A 21,309-nucleotide genomic window follows, 5' to 3' on the forward strand; every position below is an offset into this window, starting at 1 on the left:
TCTTTTTTCAGCAAAATCTAGTGTAAAGTCAAATACTGAATAATGCATGCCAAAGCTTATTAAGGAGATGTACAAGGGACAGAATTAAAATGCACTGTAATTTTGAAAAGCACCTCACCTATCAGACAGTGGCAAAGTACTATCTACTACTGAAATTTTCTTCATGTTGCAGTTCTTTCAACTAAAATACTGGCAGGCATTCCCTGTTATATGAACAGTTCATATTGGATAGTATAAACTTTATACTATAAAGTAACGGAAACAGACTGGGGGACATTGTTCTAGTCTGCAGATGAGTGCTGCAGTAGGATGTTTGTGCCTGCTTAATTATGGAACTATGTTTGTTTTTAATTCAGAAAAATTGCTTTCTGTTGAGTCTGTTAAATTCATTTTTTGAAGACCATGATCATGCTTTTTCTAGGACTAGTGCTTGTGTTAATCACTATCCACAAAGAAACTTGAGCCTGCAAGTATGTGTTCAATGTGATAACTTTTTCCATTAAGTCTTGTGCCCATGACATGAATTAATACTTTGTCAACTGTGTTCATCATTCACCTTCTGAACTAAAATTATAAATGATTAAGGGGTAAATTTAAAATCTAACAGGAAGGAAAATGTGTGTTTGCCTAGTGTCTGCAAAAAAAAGAAAAAGAAAAAAGACATTAGGATAATAAAATGACATCCTTTTATTGACTTGCCTTCATCCTTCATGGCATGGGGAGCAGAATGGCCATCGTATAATGGGATGTATTCTTGCATGATTAAGAGTTCAGTTTGCGAGACTGATACTTTCCAGTATATGGCCTACTCTTGAATGTCATTACTCTTCCTATCCCAGTACTCTTCATATCCTAATTCCAAACCTAACAGATACTCTCCCGTTACCTTTAGAGGTGGTGTGATCTTGGAAGCGATTTTATCAATATGTTTAGCAGCATCTGCAATAAAACAAGTCTCTTGTATGTGTTCTTCTACAGTAGTGATAATGCTTTTAACACTTAACAGGGTAGCAAGCGTGCAGAGTGAACCCGGACACCACAATCTTCTTCTACAGCAACCATTAGGGAGAAAGAGAGGCTTGAGGCAGGTAAATGCATAACACGTTGGTAGCCTATTGGATGAAATAATTGATTACATTTTGTTTCGTAGATTTTGCTTGAAAATGAAGTAGACCATATTAATGTTAAGCACTGGGTTTATGAAACTGATTGTGATGTATGCCTGTTTCTGTGTAGAGATTGCATTGTTCCAACAAGACGACAAGGAGGAGTGTACAGCCTTTAGGAGCACATGTTTAATCACTGCATTTCGTTTTCATTATCTGCATTAAAAATCTCAGACATTTTTTTTTAAATGCAGGACATGGTGAGAGATTATCTGATCTGTCCTAGCAATAACAAGACCATATTAAATAGTGTCTCCCTTGTTCTCATATTATCAAGTAACATTCTAAAAGGTACAATTTTGTTCACATGCCTTGTTAGATTAAATAGTGAAAACAAAATAAATGTATCTACTGAAGAAAAATAAGGGCTATACAGTAAGCCCGCATCTTATACACGTTTAACTTGTGAGCGTTCAGCTTTATGTGCACAACAAAAAATAAATAATAAATAAAAGGGGGGATGAGTTTGCCAATCCCAGTTGCCATCAAACCTAAAAAAAATTGACGATATGTGATTTAGGCTCTTTAGGCGCAATCCGCTGAACATAACTCCCACGTATGTTGTAGGCTTACTGTCAAGTGAGATGTATTGCAGAACCACATTACTGTATTGTATTTCTAACTTTGTTCCTTCAATGCTTTCCAGCTAAGAAGGCCTCTTTTATCACGTCAGAAAACACAGACGGAACCTCGCAGCCGTCACGGTGCACGACTTTCTACCACACGTAGAAGCATACAGCCCAAAGCAAAACCAACCGGTAAGAAAACATTTTTCCAATGCTGTAGTTTCATTTTTTTAAAGCCCCTGGTGAGGAAAGCAGTGTTGGGCTAGTGAACCTCTGCACATGTAACAGGGTGCTACCTTCCTCACTGCCCCCTGCGCACCCGTAAAATCTGCTGGAGTCCTCCAACCCTCAAGAGCAAATTTTGAGCGCACTCCCAGGTGCAATGCTATGTGCTCACCCAAAACTCTACTACCTTCTCCTTCCTCTCAGAATTAAAATGGTACTTTCCACCTGTATCAGAAAGTGATCCAGTTACACAACCACTTGTGTGCCTGCATGGAGTAAATGTGGAGCTTAAGAATATGATTCAGCAAAAGACCATGTCTTATAAAAGATGGGATAATGTTTGCTGTGCTCATTGTGGAGATGGAATGGCATTGCTGCTGTAGGTCCAGAAATCCAAACTGCTGTCTAAAGGTGGGCAGTGTTGGCCAACTGTTTCTCTCCATTCATGTTGTGGCTTGGTGATACGCTTTGAAGGAAAGGCAGGGAAATTCTCTGCAATATATCTGGGGTCAGTTGTTTAGGATCCAGATGCTAATTTATTGTTTCCTATCTGTATTGTTGCTTTTTAAATCTGTATTGGGGATTTTCATTCTGGAGCAGGAACAAAGCATGATAATGTTTTTTTCCTGCATGCTACTGATTATCAAATTATGTATTATTTTATTTTGATTTGTTGTGCGCCACTTTGGCCTGTTCCATGAAAAAGATGACATAAAAATAAATTGATTGATTTACCGATTGAAAACAAGGGGCTGGAAATAGGCATGTCGGAGGATTTCAATTCAGGCTAGATTTTGGTGTGAACACCACCTCATTCATTCCATAGGGTTCAGATCGGCGAACTTTTCCAATGGCCAGTTTAACCATTGTATTGAGGTGAAGTGAGGGATGGCTCTTTCTCTTTTCTTAACACTAAACTTGCGCTGACCAGCTTCAAAGTGCAGCACCTCTGCTGTACCAAGTCAAAACACTTTTTTTATTTTTTTTAAAATACATTTTTATTAATTTTCCAATTATACAACCAATCAATTCCATATCTAACACAAATTATATTCAACCATCGCTCCGCCGAGCTATGACTTCCCTCCCCCACGTCAGTTGGTTTTCTAGTCCAATCTTATCGCACAGTTTTTATTCCTTCATATTAACCAATGTCAAAGGTTTATTCCAATCCTACCAGTGTTTTCAAACTTCCTCTATTCAATCTTAAGTACTCCACAAATTTACTCCATTCTTTTCGAAACCTCGAGTCGTCCTGGTTTCTGACCCTGCCGGTCAGTTTTGCAAGTTCAGCGTATTCCGCCATCTTCGTCTGCCACTCATCAATCGTTGGTAATTCCTGTAATTTCCATTTTTGGGCAAGCAATATTCTCGCTGCAGTTGTTGCATACATGAACAGTCTTTTGTCCCTCTTAGCTATTTCATCTCCCATCAAACCCAATAAGAAGGCCTCGGGTCTTTTTGGAAAAGTATATTTAAACATCTTCTTAAGCTCATTATAAATAGATTCCCAAAAGGTCTTGACCTTACCACAAGTCCACCACATGTGATAAAAACTCCCTTCCTCCTGTCTACATTTCCAACACATCTTGTCATGCGTTCTATACATTTTTGACAATTTTACTGGAGTCAAGTACCATCTATACATCATCTTATAAAGATTTTCCTTCAAAGCTACACACGCAGTAAATTTCATCGTCTCTTTCCATAATTTTGTCCATGCATCATATTCTATATTATGCCCAAAGTCTATGGCCCAGTCAAAACACTTTTTTTTTATGGTGCAAGAAGCAACTGAACATCATTTCCTTAAAGGCACTGTACTAATAGATAGACAGACAGACATAGATATAGAAATAGATATAGATATAAAGATATATGTCTATGTCTGTCTATCTATCTATCTATCTCCTGTTGCGCCATCTGGAGTATAAGCCTTCAGTTCACCTTGTAAGCACTCCTCATTTTCATGTGTCTTTTCGTGAGTGTTTTTATTCAGGGTTTTTTTGTTAAGGATTTCCCTGGAAATATCCTTTTAAAAATCTGATCTGGAACAGGGTGGGATATATTTTAAGACATCCATTTATGGAACCAGGGCAGGTCAGACTGGTATAGATTCACCCATCCCTAGGCAGAAGGTACGCATTCAGGCCATGAAATGGTTCCAGAATTTATTTTCAAATGCATGTGGTGGTACATCCACTGCTGCTTATGGTCTAATTCTGCAGTTGATCAAAAACGATCTGTAACCTTCACTGAAGCTAAATCCGAGGCATCGACATCAAAGCCGGATCCAGCACCAATTGCAGCCCAGCAGCAAAGCAGCAAAAAGAGCAGCCCTTCAGACGGCAACAAGCAGGAAGCTACAAATAGATCCACTCTGCCTTCCTCACCTGCTGTTACTGTGGCAGATCTCCATAGTCAAGTCTCCTCTAGTCAGGTAATCTACTGGGGAAAAGTGTGTTTGCTTGCTTGTCACAGTTTATTCTTCTGTTCCCATTAGGGATGGTGGAAAATTTGATTCAATTTGCATTTAAAGGCTTACTTACCAAGTTTACATTTTCTGAAATACTATGCAAACTGAAACACAGCTATCTTTTGAAATTCACACTTACCTGAATCTTCTAATTCAATTCTCCAGCCAATATATTTGTACAAAAATGCATATACAGTGGTGAAGTGTGCATATAAATGCATATATGTGAGTGGACATTACATAAATGCATTAGCTTAGGGGAAACTGCTCTGCAAAGATGTGTATATTAGGCAAAATTGCATATAAACGTGTGTAGGAGGAGAAGTTTGCAGACAGATGCTGGCAAATTTTCATGAGGACTTTTTAAAAAAATGCAAACTGATACAGAAATGTGGAAAATTGAACATCATACTGGAAAAATTATAAGCTGGGAGAAACTGAGATTGACATATTTGCCCACCCCTACTCTGCATACATGTTTGCCATTTATATTCTCATTGTATCTTAAGATAGTCCTATATTCTTTCTGTTCCCTTATGGCTTCCCTTTCGTTTGTGCACATATTTGAATATATTTCCATAAATATATATTTTATTATTTATCTAGTTACAGTAATGCATGGGAACCTATCAAATGTTAATTCCCCAGTCTCTTCTATTTCTAAAACGACTTACAAAAGTGACATTACAGTGACTACGAAATGTCTAATAATCCCACAGAAATCCATACAGTCCAGGACACAAAGAGCAAAATATCAAAACGGTACTAAACTGTTCTCTGATTCCTGAACAAGGGAAATGAGACAGGATCAAGTTTATTCTGAACTATAAAATCAAGATCCTAACCCCCCCTTTCCTGGAAGTAAGCCCAAACTAATTCAGTGGGAGGGATTTACTTCTGAGTAGTTAGGATTGTTACAAGAATCTTCATTGTTTTTGCTACAAAAAGACTAACAGGAATCCCATTAACTTTGAAATGGAACACACATAGAAGGTAATTGATTTTTAAATGGCTAAGATGTGCATGTCTGTTGTGTGCTATCATATATGTAAAAAAAAAAAAGACAGACACTTCCACACCAGGAGATGGCAAAACAGAAGAAAGACTTGTGCAAAATAAACAAATTATGACAGAATGGAAAATACCAGATGGAAGTCTGAATAAATGTTGAAATGGAATGAGGCATGTTCATATATTCCTAGGGAGGATAGGAAAAGAAGTGCACTCCACTCCTGTTTTCTACTTGTGTAGAACACTGAATTGTTTTTAGATTGCAGGTGTTGGACATTGCAATCCAAACTCCCTTTGCTAGCACGAGGGGGTTGATCAGACAGAGATGTCTCTGCCCAGCCCTGCAGGTCTCCACTGTTCTCTGTCTGCAGTGACACCAGCCAAAGGTGGATCTAGGGGAGCACGACTGGTTCTCAGCTGGCACCACAGCTATGAAGTCCAATGGAAAGCGAGAAGCAGAGCAGGATACTGGATTTTGGCATTGCACAGGGCCCCACTGAAATTTGAGGTGTCAAGGTCCGCTGGCACCAGCATCACTCTTCCAGCATGGAGTGACCTGTTCTTTCTCGCTGAATGTGGCAGGACCCCCAAAGGGGCAGCCCCAAACCAGGGCATTCCAGGTGCAGAGAGGGGCTGAGCTGCCCTTGCTGCCATCATGCAAAGGTATCAAGACTGGTCCAGGTCTTATTGCTGAGTCAGCTCACAATATCCCCGTCCCACTTTCCACCCTGGCCAGCAACATAAGTGGCAGGGTTTCAGATGTGCGTGCAGCCTTGCCACCCACAAGGGCAGCTGGGGGTTGGGTTGCAGCTATTGTCTCTTAGAATTCAACTGTTTTAAGGATAGTTGCAGGGTAATGTTTATCTGCAATAACCTTTCTTCATTTCAGAATGTGACTGTTTCTGCTGAGGATAAAAAAAAGGACGAGAATGTGGAGCAAAAGCCAGCACAAGCTCACGGTACCCCTCCAGCCACAGAACTTTCTGACACTGAGGATTTTGCAGGCCTTGAAACCACCAGCTTACTGCAGCATGAAGACACTGTCCTTCACATTAGTGAGGACAATGGGACAGAGAATCCCCTACTTTCCAGCCAGTTCAGCTACACGCAGGTTGAGGTGGGACAGACTGATATTGACCTGGATGAGTCTCATGTTTGACTTGGGAAGTAGATAGTAGTACACTACAGGAATGAGAGATCTTCCTCTGGTCTTCCTATTCCTCTCTAAGTATGTAAAGGAGCACTTTATGAACATGTGGAACACATCTAGTATCCTATTGGTAAAGTTGGGCCAATATATCTAAGAAAATAAGCTGCAGCTTTGGACAGATCTAGTTGGACTCAGGGCACACCATAAAATAGAGGAATAGATTAACACTGGAATCTTCATAGGAACAGAACTGATTCACAACATCTTTGCACTCTTTAGCTTCTCTAAGTTACATAACAAATGCCAGGCAGAAATAGAGAACTATCTTTTTGGAGGTTATCCACCTTAATATAGTAATCTAAATCTAAAGTTTATTTTTGTAATTTCAGAAGATAGAGAGAAATATATAATATATATCTATATACATATACATAGTATACTCATCAGAGACATAATTACTAGCGATAGAACTGCAGAATGCTTTATGATGGTATTATTAATACCAGTTAGCATAGAATATTAACCACCAAACAAAGTTCAGAGGAATATTTTGGGTGATCTCTGTTCCTTGTTTACACTTACACTATCTGAAATATAAACTGTTTTCTCTCTCTTGAAAACTAAATGTGGACAATACGGAATGGAAAAAATGATACTGCTATACAGAGTTGTGAAACACTAGCAAGTGTTCTGCAAATTATACTAAATAGCCTGCTTTGAATGTTTAAACAACCTGAATATAAAAACAACAGGAAAGTGTGTGCATTTTTCTGCTATATTTATAGTTGCATCTATATTTCCATTAATATAATCTACATAAAAAACCAGGAGTTGATGTGTATGTAACAAGTATTTTTGCACACTGGGAGTGTGTGATATGAAGATTTATTTTCACATACACTTACATGAATCTGCAGGTATCTGTGATTCTCAGTGTGAAATGTATTGAATTATACCTCTCTTTGAAGCTTATTAATCTAAAATCATGGATATTTGCAATCTAGACTCAATGAAAGAATGAATGTAAGCATTAATTTTCAAGTGGGGGAATAGCATTTTCTGATGTCACTAAGTTGATGTAAATTAATTTGTTTACAGGTTTCTAACATGGATTTATTGTGCCAGCCATATGTATGGTTACCTTGCTCCAGAAGGCTAAGCTTAAATTATATATATTTCATAAATAGCTGGGAATGGTTTCTGAAACTATGCAGGAAAAAAGTGTTGCATCACTCCTGTCACTTTAAACCAAATCAAGCCTCTGCACCAAGCCTTTTTTCACAGAGAATTTGTGTGTCACTTTTTACATGTCATTAATTAAAGTGATAATTTGATTTATTCATAGGGTGGCTTCCTCATTGGATTCAATGAGATTTGAAAGGGAAAGTTCAGGAAGCATCACTCTGATTCCCAGCTCGTATCCCTTCTAATCAGGGAACATGTTTTTAAGAGCATGATCGTGGTCAACAGAGTTATGTTATTCTACATGCATTATAAGAACTATAATGTAAAAACAAATAACAAAGTGTATGGACCTTTTAGCAGGCTGAGGCTTCAATCCTACCCCAACTTATTTGGGAGTAAGCAGCACTCAGTTCAATAGAACTTAATTCTGAATAGAGATAGCACTGCACTGTGAAATAGGTTCTGCTTTTTCTTGTTGCAGCATCAGCAGTGGTACAGTCTGCCCTGCAGTAGAAGTACTGTATGTTGGATTTGCTTTTCCTTTGGAAATCATGGGTGGCTTTGCACAACTGACTCCTGCTTATGCGTTGGGACTCCTCATTTCTCTCCTTCCCCATGAATCAATCTACTCTGGATTTCTGGTGAACAAGGGTCTGCAGAGGGGAGAGGAGGAAAGGGAAGTCCCTCACACTTTGTTAGATTCCATCCCATGTGTGGAAAACATTTTCTGAACCAGAAATGTAATATTTTAATTTTAAAAATATTAATTGATATGACAAACCTATAATTTCTGGTCCACTGAGGATCTCTTTATGGTTAAATTTATTCATTTAGATTTATTAGTGCACAATGTGTGACTACAATATGGAAATGACAATGCAGACAACAAGCATATACCTGTATTTTACAAAGATTTTTAGGGAAATGTTTTCAGTAACCACATACTAATTTAGGTAAAGGGAGTATTTATCTGTATGTGTGATAGGTATTTCACCTGATCAGTTTTAAGAATAGAAAATACTGTGATTCACTATATAAAAGCCAGTTCTCATAAAACTTAGTATCTTCATCATTACCAGTTGTACGGTATTGAATACATTTTAGCAAGCCATAATGAGAACTCATAAATATCCCTATTGTGGTGTTCTTGTTTTCATTTCTTTCTTTTTTAAGTTGCAATTTTAAAATTAATTAGTGAATTTAAAATAACATCAATCTTGTGGTTCAGCAAGGCTGCTGCTTAAGCAATTTATTGAAATCCTGAGCACGCCTGTTTTTCTAGTGTATTTCTATTTCATATTAAGCACACTGTACTGACTAAAGGTGCATACAGATGTGCTCTTAACAGAAGCAGAGCTTTTTCCAGTATATTGACAAGTGACAAGTATATTCTGCTGTGAAGAAAAACTATGCTGCTTACTTAGTGTTAGAGGCCTTATGTGTACGTAGTGTTCAAAAGATTATCTGTGTTGTAAAAAAACAACTGTCAGTGTTCAGTAATGTTTGGTTGTTTCAATTTTTTACATTAACTTGCTGTCATTGATATTGTTACAAATCACAAAGTCCCCCTTTCTAAGACTGTGATACCAAGTTATGAGAATACAGCCATGAAGTTTACTGTAAATTTCCTCTTCAACATGTGCCTCCTCATAGCTTTTCAAGCAGTGCCCAGTCCCAGTCCAGTTTTATAGAAAGGGAAGCATTACTGTATTGGAAATCTTCAGTATGATCATTGTTTTACAATTGTCTTTTCTACATGTGATTGTAGCTGTGCTGAATGTCAAAAATATTTGTATGTGTGTTTATGTGTACATCTACCGTATATGTATAAGAATGTCAAGGGATGTATTTTTTAAGAATGCTGCTGCAAGATTTTAAAGAAAAGCTGTTGAGACTTGAAATGGTTTTAATTTCTAGAGAATTTTGCCAATATACCGGAATTTTAGCAAAGAAAAAATAGGCATTAAAAAATCAGAATTCCACCAGTGTTATAAAAACAAGTAATTTGTTTCCCTCCAAATTTTTAAAACAGGGCGTTCCCTGTAAATATTCATTAAAATGGTTAAGCTTTAATACAATGTATTTTGACACTTGCATTGCCAAAGAGATATGTAAAAATATAAAGGGAAAGGAAAGTTGACTCCTATTAATAACACCAGATTATACTGTTAGTAAATGATCTCAGGGCAGTCAGGAGAATGTTACCGCCTTATTGACAAATGTTACATATGGGAAGTGAAGGAAGGGTTATCTTGCCATGTTAGATATTAAGGGAGAATATTTGAAATCGAGATACTTTTATTAAACTATTTGTTTATACAAACCATGAAGCCAACCATGAAATTAGGAATTTGTACCCAGTTAAAATGAATTTTTAATGTTAACCAGAAAAATGAAGCCCACTGAGTAGAATCATTTAAAACTATGGGATGTAAGGATACAGAGCTGAAATGTTCTAGATCTGCAATGTGTGCCAAATGACCAAAGATGGATAAAATGATCTATAAAGATGTCTGAATTATGCTTTTGAAAGATTACAGTAGTCTAATGTTTGAATATGCATAAATAATAAAAGTTATCTACAAATATTTTTGTTTGAAGAAATTTCTGTTCATAATGGTATTTTTTTTCAGAGTTGGTGGTTGCAATATTCATACCGCTTGTTAACAGGAGCTGATGTGGTGTAACAATTACAGAGAGTTGGAATATGACCTGGGTGACCAGGTTCCAATCCCCATTCACCCATGAAGTTCACTGGGTGACCTTGGGCCAGTCACCATCTTAGCCTAGTCTACCACACAAGGTTGTTGTGAGGATGAAATGGGGAGGAAGAGAACTATGTACAGCACCTTGAGCTCCTTAGAAGAAAAAGGTAGTCTATAAAAGTATAATAATTCCATTAGCAACTATGGCAACTAATTAGTTCTATTAGCAACTACGGCAAGTCTATACAACTTATGATCTAGCAAGTCAAATGTTGCCATGGTTATGAAATTATTTTGTGAATAATTTTTGGAGGGAGTTATTGCCTGTATTCTATTTCAGTATAAATGACTATGCAGACCTTCACAATTTATGATGCATCACGCCAAATGTACTGTGATCTGCTATGTGTTTGATACCCCTTTCCCCTGCACCCTCCATTTTTATAGTCCCAGGAAGGCACAAAATCAAGTTTGTTGATGCACAGTGAACAAGCACAACTGGCTGACGGTCTGCACTTGGCTTTGTGCAATTTTACATCTTCCAGTCCAGATATATGAAATTAGACTTTCAAACAGATGGGGCAATAATCCAGGAAAAAATATATGCCGCTTGCCATGTGTCAACAACTTTGTGTGCCCACTTAGCATGCTGTGGCCTGTGCCAGTGCGTTACTAGTAAGATAAATGGGTGAGTGGAATAACTCGCTCAGCACATGTAACATTGCTCAATTGAACAAGCTTGGAAGGCAAGGATTTACCAGTAACAATAATCTAGTCTCATTTACTGGTCGCCCTCCCCCTCCAAGCCAGCCAATAGAATTCCGCCCACCATGAGGTGACTGAAAGGCGGGAGCTGAGTGGCTGGCTTCGACGCACGCAGAGCCTCAGAGGCCAACCAAGAGCAAAGGCAACCAGCCCCGCCCCCGAGTTTAACTGATTGATTTGTTGTCCTTCTTAATAAACATTTCGTCCTATTAGTGGTTATCTATTAGCGGGCTCCCCTCTTCTGCCTCGCTCCCCTTGGCGCGCGCGGGGCCTTGCGGGATGCGTAGTTCCAACCCGTCTGCAGAGCTGAGGGAAAGATGCGCAGATGAAAGAATAGTAGAGAGATGTGATTTCACGGGAGGTTTCCGGGGCTGACGAGGCGCAAACGACGCTAACCCACAAGCGGACGCGTGGCTCGCGGACTACATTTCCCATCAGGCGCGCGCTCCACGTGACGCAGGGCTCGCTTCCGCCCGGCGCAGCCGTTTCCGGCCAGGCAAGGAGGGAGGGCGGAAACGGGCGGCCGCCTGGCGACGAGGCTCTCCTGTCCAGTCAGCCATGGCGTCCGGCTGCCGGGTAGGCCCGTCCATCCTCAACAGTGACCTGGCGGCGCTGGGCGCCGAGTGCAGCCGAATGGTGGATTGTGGAGCGGACTACCTGCACCTGGATGTAATGGACGGGTAACTCCGCCGCGGACCGCGCTGGGCAGGGCGGGGAGAAGGGGAGGCCGCCGAGGAGAGGGGGGGCGGTAGCAGCGGAGACAGCGTGGTCGCCCTTCTTCTTGTTAGTCACGTCCGAAAGAGGGCTCAAAAACCATAGAGCGCTTCCGGTTTAAATGCGGAGCGCCCCTTGCGTCTCTGGTGGCACTTCACACTCCCCCCCCCCTCCGCCGCCGGCGATGGTACTGTATATTTAATTTTTTCTTAGGCTGGTTAAGACATACAGTATCTATTAAGAGAGTATGCGCATTCCAGTCTATCAGATCTAATATAGTCAATCTCCCTCATATACTCCATGCAATCTAATCCAGTGTTGGTCTGACGCAGTCGAAATAAAATTAAAAATTAATAGATAAATATGTCAGATTAAAAATAGTCCAGTAGCATGTTAGAGACCAACTAAGTTGTTCTGGGTGTGCATGTACACTTATTCAGATACCAAAGCTTATACCCTATTTAGTTGGTCTCTAAGGTGCTACTGGACTATTTTTTAATTTCAATCTAATCCAATCCATCTAATCTTTCTATCTATCCATGTAATCTGATTTGGTTTATCTATCTGGTATTTAATAGAATCAACCGATTTGATATAATCAGCTAATCAATTAGTTAAATAATCAACCAACCTATATATTAATCTACTCGGTCTGATCCAATCCATTAATCTGATTATTGAGATCTGTCTATCTGTCCATCTAATCTAGCTATCTGGCCTTTTCTATCTAATGTCATTAATCAATCCACCTGCTAATCTACTCTACTCAGTTTAATACAATCTATCTGTTAATCTGACATATTTATCTATTAATCCATTCCAATCTATTAATCTGATTTTATCAACCTAATCTATTAATGTTGTCAAACTATCAAACCTGTCACCCACAGTGGGCGTTTGTTGGGTTTGGTGAAATGGAGCAAGTCTCGTCTGAAATCTTGTAGCAAGTTTGACACAAGCAAGATTTACTGTGGCACAGGTTATCGTGGACCCTGTGACCTGAAAACTTCCCCCATGAAGTAGCACACCTAGATACAAAAAAGCTACTTTATTGCACAACTGCAGGATATTGTACCAAGTAGACTCCAGTTCATCATTATGCCACAAAAGCTCATGCCGCAATACCTGTGTTTAGTCTTTGATGCTGTAAGAGTTTTGTTTGCTGTAGGCAGTGTGTGGGGCGGGGGAATTCAGCTGTGTTAACTTGCTGTTTAAAGGCAGCCCTCGGGGGGGGGGGGGTATTTCCAGCATGTAACAGCAGGTGCCACAGTGGCTGTTTCCAGAAAACCACTTTTGTCTTTGGGTGCTTCCACAGTTTATTGTGGACTTGGTGCTGGTCATGCAAGTTGTGTTAAGTGCTCAAACAATCCCAAAATGTAATTTTACATTAATCTCTGATTAAATTGGATTTGCTGTTTCCATAGGGCTTCTAATAAAGTTTTTTGATTTTCTGCGGAAATAGTTAATTCACATGGAAAAATCGTATAGGATAGCATTTTGATGAAAATGTTGTGAGAATGCTGCATAAAATCTGCATGCATGCACCAAATAGATAAACTGTTATGTGGAAGCACCATATACATATTTGCTCCTTCCCTTCTTCCTTGCAGGACTGGGAACATTATTAGTTAAGTGTAAAAAAAGTGGTGACGTGTAGCTTTTTTCTTTAAAATTAAATATTAAGTATACAAAATATTTTAATGTGCTTTTAGTAAGTAGCTATATGCTAGCTGTAGATCTAAAATGAAATACAGCATGTACATTAAATACATTTTTTTTACTATCCAATACACTTTATTGGAATGGCATAACTGGGCATCTCATGGGTAGAGTGGCATCTTGTGACTAGAAATATTTTCTTGTACTTAATGCTACTTCTCGGCAAATGGATATACATTGGTGCATCAGTTATCTTTTGCATTTCACCAATGTTTTGAATTGCCATTCCAGTAAAAGGCATATTTAATTACCCATCATACAGTCCACAATACTTTACTGAGTAAGGTTTGGTGTACCTATATTGGAGTGAAGGAAAGATTGTGTTTTCCGTTACGGCTTGGTTGACAATTTGCAGGCACTGTGCATGTTCTTCTCTTGTTGCTTTTAAAGAAACTACTACTTCAGAATGTACAAGTACAATGTGGTTTCCTCTAGCAGCAGCAACAAAATTTGTGCAAGTTTTATTAGCAAGGAACCTGTTTCAGCAGATGCATTTCTTCATGCATACATCTGGAGCAAAACAATGTTTTGTTCTTTGTACATGGCTAGGTATACAGTATTCTAAAACATAATTGTGTCTGAAAATGCAATGCAAGAGTTGTGCATTCTTTCTTCACTTTTATCTGTTCATTCAGTGCACAGATGAGCAGGATCATGCTCCTAGTCTCCTCTAATATCTGCAGGTCCAGTGGAAAATGAGAGTGGGACTACACATAACTGGGTTGTGTAGGGTTCCCAGTGCATAGAATAACCTATGTGCATAAACCTGTATGTATGTAGAACACTTTTTCACTTGCTGAATACGGTAGCTAGTCCAAAGCATGTTGGCACCCAAGGTAGATCCAAAATTGCACTCCACTTTCTACACCAGAGAAGGGGCCAAGGAAGATCTGCATCAGAAACAAGGGTGTGGGGAGAAATATCAACTCTGGGACCTGCTGCCCCGGTAGACCCTGAGGCCATTGACTCACTTTTCCTTATGGGTGGGGCATCCCTGTGGAGTTGTCTGTGGGAGGTAGACCAGGGCTACAATGTAACCCTCTTCAAATCACGCTAAAAGAAATATTTTATTGTACTGGCCTGGTTCTGTTCTTTTATTGTATAAACATGCTTCAGGGTCCAGATAAATATGCAAGCCCTATTGAAGTTTGAGAGGTGTGTTTGTGTGTATGTAGTCTGCAACTCTCTAGACGGGCTGTATAAATCCCTCAAGTGGGATATGAGGCAGCCTTATAGTGTGATGATAAACTGCAGCCACAGGCCTGAATCCTAACATATATCAACTTAAGGAAGTGGTATCTGAAGAAGTGTGCATGCACACGAAAGCTCATACCAGGAACAAACTCAGTTGGTCTCTAAGGTGCTACTAGAAAGAATTTTCGATTTTGTTTTAACTTAAGGAAGTTCATAGAAGCAAAGTCACCTTTTCCTCCCTCCTGCAGTGACCTGCAACCTGAAAGGCCTTTCTGGGGGGGGGGCAGTGAGTTCTACCTGTACAATGTGAGGTGGGATTTAGGCTGTCAGCTGAAGAGAAGAGGTGACAAGGAAGATTTTTTTCTGTAAACTTCTTCAGGTTAACCTATCTTAACAGTACCCACACCTCATCCTCCATTGTTCAGGGGACACAACAACCCTCCAAAGATGCTTTGCGGGAGTATAGGTGTCTGCAGTGGGGGGAAAGGGCAGAAACCTTTACTTGTGCAAACCTCCTTAAGTTGACTTATCTTAGGATCCGAGTAACAGCATTAAACAGAGAGAGACATTATAAACAACTGCATATAAGGACAGATTTATTGCATCTGATGAGCTCCTTGCAACTGTCACACCAGGCATTTTGCTAATCTTATTACAGACTCAATTTACACAGAGTTTATGTTCCAGGGATGACATGTGAAGCCAATATTGCAATACAGTGGTACCTCAGGTTAAGTACGCTTCAGGTTAAGAACAGAAATTGTGCTCTGGCAGCACAGTGGCAGCAGGAGGTCCCATTAGCTAAAGTGGTGCTTCAGGTGAAGTACGCTTCAGGTTAAGAATGGACCTCTGGAACAAATTAAGTACTTAACCCGAGGTACCACTATATAGTCAAAATACTCTGGGTTGAGTGACAGGTGCAATTGCCAAAGTAATTTTTTCTGAAATCCAGCCCCTTTCTATTTATCTATTCCCCTCCCCCAAGCATGTAAAGCTGAATGCGCACAAGTTAAATGTATCCAGATTCAGGTAGGTAGCTGTGTTGGTCTGATGCATTCGAAATAAATAAAAAAATTGTCCAGTAGCACCTAGAGACCAACTAAGTTTCTTCTGGGTATAAGCTTTCGTGTGCACGCATGGTATCTGAAGAAGTGTGATGCACACGAAAGTTTATACCCAGAACAAACTTAGTTGGTCTCTAAGGTGCTACTTTTGAGTTAAATATATGTAAGCTGCAAGTCACCTGTACTGAATTGTGGGGCTTTTAAGATTTCTCGATAGCACTATAAAGTCAAAGCCAAAAGCAATTTCCATTCTAAAATTGACTGACACTTATAGTAGTATTCTATTTTTTCAAAATCTTAAAATAAATTATCTATCTTATTTCCTCCCCACCCCAACTGGGTAGGCATTTTGTACCAAACATCACTTTTGGCCACCCTGTTGTAGAGAGCCTTCGGAAGCAGCTGGGTCAGCAGCCCTTCTTCGGTAAGCTATTTATTTTTTAAAATGTTTGAATATAAATGGAGGTCAATAGCCTCAAGATTCTCAGAAGCAAAACTGGAATTTCATTTTACCTTCTTAGCAGCCAGCGTTGGCATGCTTTATCATGTACTAGAAGGCTTCAGCTAACATGTCTCCCACGAGTTACCTATTTTTTTGTAATTTGATAATTCTCCTGCTAATGATTCTGTGATATTTTGAAACAAAAACAGCCAACAGATGTGATGAGATTTGTAGAATCAGTGCTCTTTAGCAATTTCTTTGAGCCAGAACATTAAACACACTGTCATATTCTGCAACACACAAGGAATAGAAATAAATATTTTAAAAAGTGCTCTTAACCTACATATACAGGTAGAAACCATTTTGGGCACGCCCAATTGACATGCTATTATCGTGTTTTGGATCTGGTGGAACACACTTATATGCACTTCACAGCCATGCCAGGAATGGAACCATGCACAAAATGCTCTCTGCCTGTAATGATCTAAAGAATGCTTGTTCCTTGCACCTACATTGTTGGGCTTTTGAACAAATAATTGAGCGCTGGCCATTGAAAAGCCTAAATTTTGAAAGGAGGAACCATGTGTGGTTTCTGCTTCCAATTCCCAAGAAGTTACAGGTAAAACTCGAAAAATTAGAATTATCATGGAAAGGTTCATTTCTTTCAGTAATTCAACTTAAAAGGTGAAACTAATATATGAGATAGATTCATGACATGCAAAGCGAGATATGTCAAGCCTTTATTTGTTATAATTGCGATGATTATGGCGTACAGCTGATGAGAACCCAAAATTAACAATTTCAACTTTGGGGTTTTCATCAGCTGTACGCCATAATCATCACAATTATAACAAGCAAAGGCTTGACATATCTCGCTTTGCATGTCATGAGTCTATCTCATATATCAAACTCCAGTAGCTAATGAAAACAGTTGCTTACAACAATGGACTTTTCCACGATATTCTAATTTTTCAAGTTTCACCTGTAGAAAGTAAGGCATCTCTCTTAATACCTAGCCATACACTGCAGTTTCCAACAAGATTTGGGTGCAGTTTAAGTCCCAAGTGTTTTGCTGTATAAATTATGAGAAGTCAAAAATTAAAAAAAAATCCAAGAACTCTGGCCAGGCGGGAGATCAATTTTAAATTTTAAAGTCTTCAAACAGTTTTATTAATATAGAAGCAAATTCCAGTCGAAATAAATTCCAGGACAAGGCCCTGTTTTGCTAATTCTTCCTCAGCTAGATTTTCATGGTCAAGGTGTACCAATTCTCTGTATGCCTAACTTACTCACACTGTTTGTAGTATTAATAAAACCATTTGAAGACTTTAAAATTGATCTCCCACCTGGCCAGAGTTCTTGGATTCTTTAATTTTTGACTTCTGGGTATTACCAAGAACTCCAATTTTTACAGTATAAATTATGAGAGCATGCTTGAGGTTGCGATTCACCAAATGTGCTGTTTGCATGTTTCTGATCTACTTGGTTCTTTCTAGATATGCATATGATGGTTGCTAAGCCAGAACAGTGGGTGAAGCCTATGGCTGTAGCAGGTGCCAATCAATATACCTTTCACATAGAAGCTACCAACAATCCAGGAGCACTCATTAAAGACATAAGAGAAAATGGGATGAAGGTGAGAAGTTTGGTGTGCTAAACAGTTTAACAGCTTCTGGGGATACCTTGTGTTTCCTTAAACCACTGAAAGACGAAGCACTTTGTATGAATTACAGCTGTAAGCATACTTTACTCTTAAACAAAAAACACCCAACCCCTTTTATTGTGTTTGATTGGTTGGTTTTTTTTGTTTTTGCAGCACCTTTATTTAAAAAATGCCCTCAAGAGAGCATGCATCTTCTGCTTATATGAGGCACTTTTGGGGGGCATTTCTTCTAGTTTGGAAGGAGACAAAGCTGAGATCATTCATTCATGTAGATATGTTGCAAACAGCCACCAGAGGATAGACAATTCCAACTTTTTAATATATATTGGGAGTGCTTGAGTGCTCCATAGTTGATGCAGAACTAGCTGATCCCAGCCAAGTCTGATTGGAAGGGGCCACACAGAGAGAGACACAGTGAAGTCTCTTCCATGGCTGTACACTTTGGCTAGTGAGAACATTTAATTATCTGCTTTTCTTGTAGCAGGCTCAGAGTTCTTGCAACACACAGTTTAGGAACTCCTGCCTTAGGTAGTAGACTGCAGCCAATTTCTTAATGGCATGTGCAATTGGATAACTGCCTGTGTTTCTAGTTGAGTGCACTCAAGTATAATCTAAACTATAGTAATATGTGGCATACACCTGGAAAACCGCAAACACATTTCTCCTAAAATGTCCATACAGTTCAAGAATTTTATAATGCTCTCATCATCTTTGTGTGGTAATGGTGGTACAATTTTAACTGAATTGTATATTTGGAAAGAGGCCTCTGATATTTTAGTAAGAGCTCGCCAGATACTATTTAAGCATTGGAAATGTAAAATCAATGCTTACATTAGGTTTTGAAGAGCTTAGACAACTTTTATTCCTATGCAGATATGGCAGAAAAATGAACTTATGAAGACAACACTGAGTACTGATTGCCTTTGCCCCCGTTCTTTGCCCAGGTGGAAATGTTCATTGAGTTAGTGGGAATCATGTCATAGCTTTCTTTTGTAAAAGTGATTTACTGCTAATCCAAGATGTAGGTTTGGTTAATATATAATAATCTATTGTGTTTCCATAGGTTGGTTTGGCTATCAAGCCAGGAACTACAGTAGAATATTTAGCACCATGGGCCAATCAGATAGACATGGCCTTAGTTATGACCGTGGAACCTGGATTTGGTGGACAGAAGTTCATGGAAGATATGATGCCAAAGGTAGATTTGGACAGTTGTTATTTTGAATACAGCAGCTGTGAATATAGGATTATGGAAATTGTTTTGAATGTTTCCATAGTAGTGCTGTTATACTAAGGATTGGTGCCTAGTTTTTGCACACATGGAGGGAGACCAAAGATTACAGCTCCTGTGACTTGGTAATAATGTTTTTTCTGTGCTGTTAACTAGGTTCATTGGCTGAGAACACAGTTTCCTTCCTTGGATATTGAAGTGGATGGTGGTGTAGGGCCAGATACCATTCATAAATGTGCAGAGGTAAGACAATAAAAGTAGTCTCTCTTAAGATTTAGGATGATAGAGGTTATGCAGAACAGTTCCAGAAACTAAATGTTATCAATTCTCATACTATGCAAACAAGGTGCAGTAACTGAATTTTTTTTTTAAAAAAAAAAAACAATTTTGTCTAGCAGCTTTCAGAAACAGAATAGTTGAATATTCTTGAGAAACTCTGAAGGCCCTTTCTCTACTGATGATTAGCTAGGAGAATATAAAGTTAGAATGGCAGATCTGACAAGTTGCTTTTAATTTCTTATTGGAATGTACTAGGGCTGTTCACAGCCTATCACCCTGACCCATGGGGGCATCAGGTTGACATGGGAACCACCCCAATATGGGACAGGGATTGTTTCATTAACATTTTAAAATCCTAATTGAACATATAGCCAGGAGAGGGGTTGGGGCAGGAGACCTTTTCCTCTCTGAGACCAGAGGTGGTGCCCCTTGCAGGATTGCTCCCTCTGCTCTACAGCTGTGATTGGGGGGGGGGCCTTCAGCCAGGCAGAAGTTTTCCCCATCCTGCCTGCTTCCTGCTTGGTGCCCCACAACCATGGCTCACTCTGAACCATCCAGTCCAACGTGTTACAATCCAAGAGTACCTGAACCTGACACGTCTGATGTCAAAGTCCCTCCAAATAGGCCGAATTTGTCTTGAGTGTCAGTGCACATCCCTAGAATGTATTTCCTTTACATCACCTCATGAATATAAACATGCAGTAAGTTGTTCTCTTAAAATATAACAGGCTTTTTCCTCTTTGCAGGCTGGAGCAAATATGATTGTGTCTGGGAGTGCTATAATGAAGAGTGATGATCCCAGAGCGGTGATTAATCTCCTGAGGAACGTATGTTGTGAAGCTGCTCAAAAGCGCTCACTTGACCGATGAAATCGTGTTGCGACTTGGGAGGGCTGCTTTCTTGTATATTTGTGGGTGGGATGTTGTAAAATTATGGTGCTGCTAAAGGAAAACTGCAGGACTGAATACTCATTCCTGTGCTGCAGAGAATATCATCTTGGCAGCTTGGAAGGATATTGGTCCAGTGCTATCCTTTGATTTCAGAAAACAACTTTGTAATATGCATTACAAAATCAGGGTGCCTCTTGCTTGAAGATTGTATGTATTAGCTTGCAATCGAAGACAAATGTATTTTGTTCTACAGCCAATACAGCTTTGTTCATTCCTTAACATCTTAAATGTTTTGAAAATAAACACTTGAGATGGAAAAGTTCTAAGAGTAACTGACCTTGATAACTATTTTGGTCTAGTTCACTTAAAGCTCTGTAAATTTAAGGATACAAAATGAAGGGAAGGGGAGATGCAGAAGCAGGAAGTCTGCTTGAAAAAATCTATACAGAAAACAAGAACTTGCAAATACAGGGATTTCTGAATACAAGCATATGAAAAAAGTAATCGGTATTGGTCTAAAATCTTGATCTAACACCTGTTAAACTGAAGGTGCTTTTGTGAAAAAATATTACAATATAAGAATCTCTAAGAAAGTGACAGGGTCACCAATTACTGACTCCCAAGTTAATCCTCTATAAATTTGAAACACTGAAGGGAGGATATAAAATAATACTTTAGGGGCCAGGCACAGTAGCTGTATGCAGAGGTAAACAGGTGAATTATGATATGGCATACAGTATTTTACAATAAATACAGAATGTGCTAGATATACAGCCATTTTTGTTGTGAACAATTGGATAAATGGAAGTCGCACACAACATCTGACAAACTAATTTGTAAGAAGAGTTCTTAGAGAGCTGAAGT

At 39.1% G+C, this 21,309-nt stretch overlaps 2 protein-coding genes across 5 annotated transcripts in view; both read left to right on the forward strand.

Annotated features, from left to right (window-relative positions):
* UNC80 (unc-80 homolog, NALCN channel complex subunit) overlaps positions 1-6,983 on the forward strand; it is a 130,067-nt gene extending 123,084 nt beyond the window's left edge. The window contains exons 62-65 of the mRNA XM_033170772.1: positions 1,007-1,088; positions 1,813-1,924; positions 4,186-4,397; positions 6,334-6,983. Of these exons, the coding sequence (XP_033026663.1) occupies positions 1,007-1,088; positions 1,813-1,924; positions 4,186-4,397; positions 6,334-6,603 (676 nt within the window). The 3' untranslated portion in view covers positions 6,604-6,983. The remainder of the gene's footprint in view (positions 1-1,006; positions 1,089-1,812; positions 1,925-4,185; positions 4,398-6,333) is intronic.
* A 4,797-nt stretch (positions 6,984-11,780) lies between these two features.
* RPE (ribulose-5-phosphate-3-epimerase) lies at positions 11,781-20,653 on the forward strand. 4 transcript variants are annotated; one of them, XM_033170737.1, is made up of 6 exons: positions 11,782-11,929; positions 16,285-16,364; positions 17,879-18,018; positions 19,109-19,243; positions 19,433-19,519; positions 20,302-20,653. In XM_033170737.1, exons 1-6 carry the CDS (start codon positions 11,808-11,810, stop codon positions 20,422-20,424), a joined length of 687 nt encoding a protein of 228 aa, XP_033026628.1. In that variant the 5' UTR covers positions 11,782-11,807; the 3' UTR covers positions 20,425-20,653. The 4 variants fall into 4 exon arrangements, with proteins under 4 accessions (XP_033026636.1, XP_033026628.1, XP_033026645.1 ...); XM_033170754.1 differs by having other exon boundaries at positions 11,800-11,918; XM_033170760.1 differs by lacking the exon at positions 11,782-11,929 and adding an exon at positions 15,892-15,905.
* The last annotated feature ends 656 nt before the right edge of the window (positions 20,654-21,309 follow it).

The sequence above is a fragment of the Lacerta agilis genome, chromosome 1 (assembly GCF_009819535.1).
Source record: "Lacerta agilis isolate rLacAgi1 chromosome 1, rLacAgi1.pri, whole genome shotgun sequence".
Taxonomy (NCBI): domain Eukaryota; kingdom Metazoa; phylum Chordata; class Lepidosauria; order Squamata; family Lacertidae; genus Lacerta; species Lacerta agilis.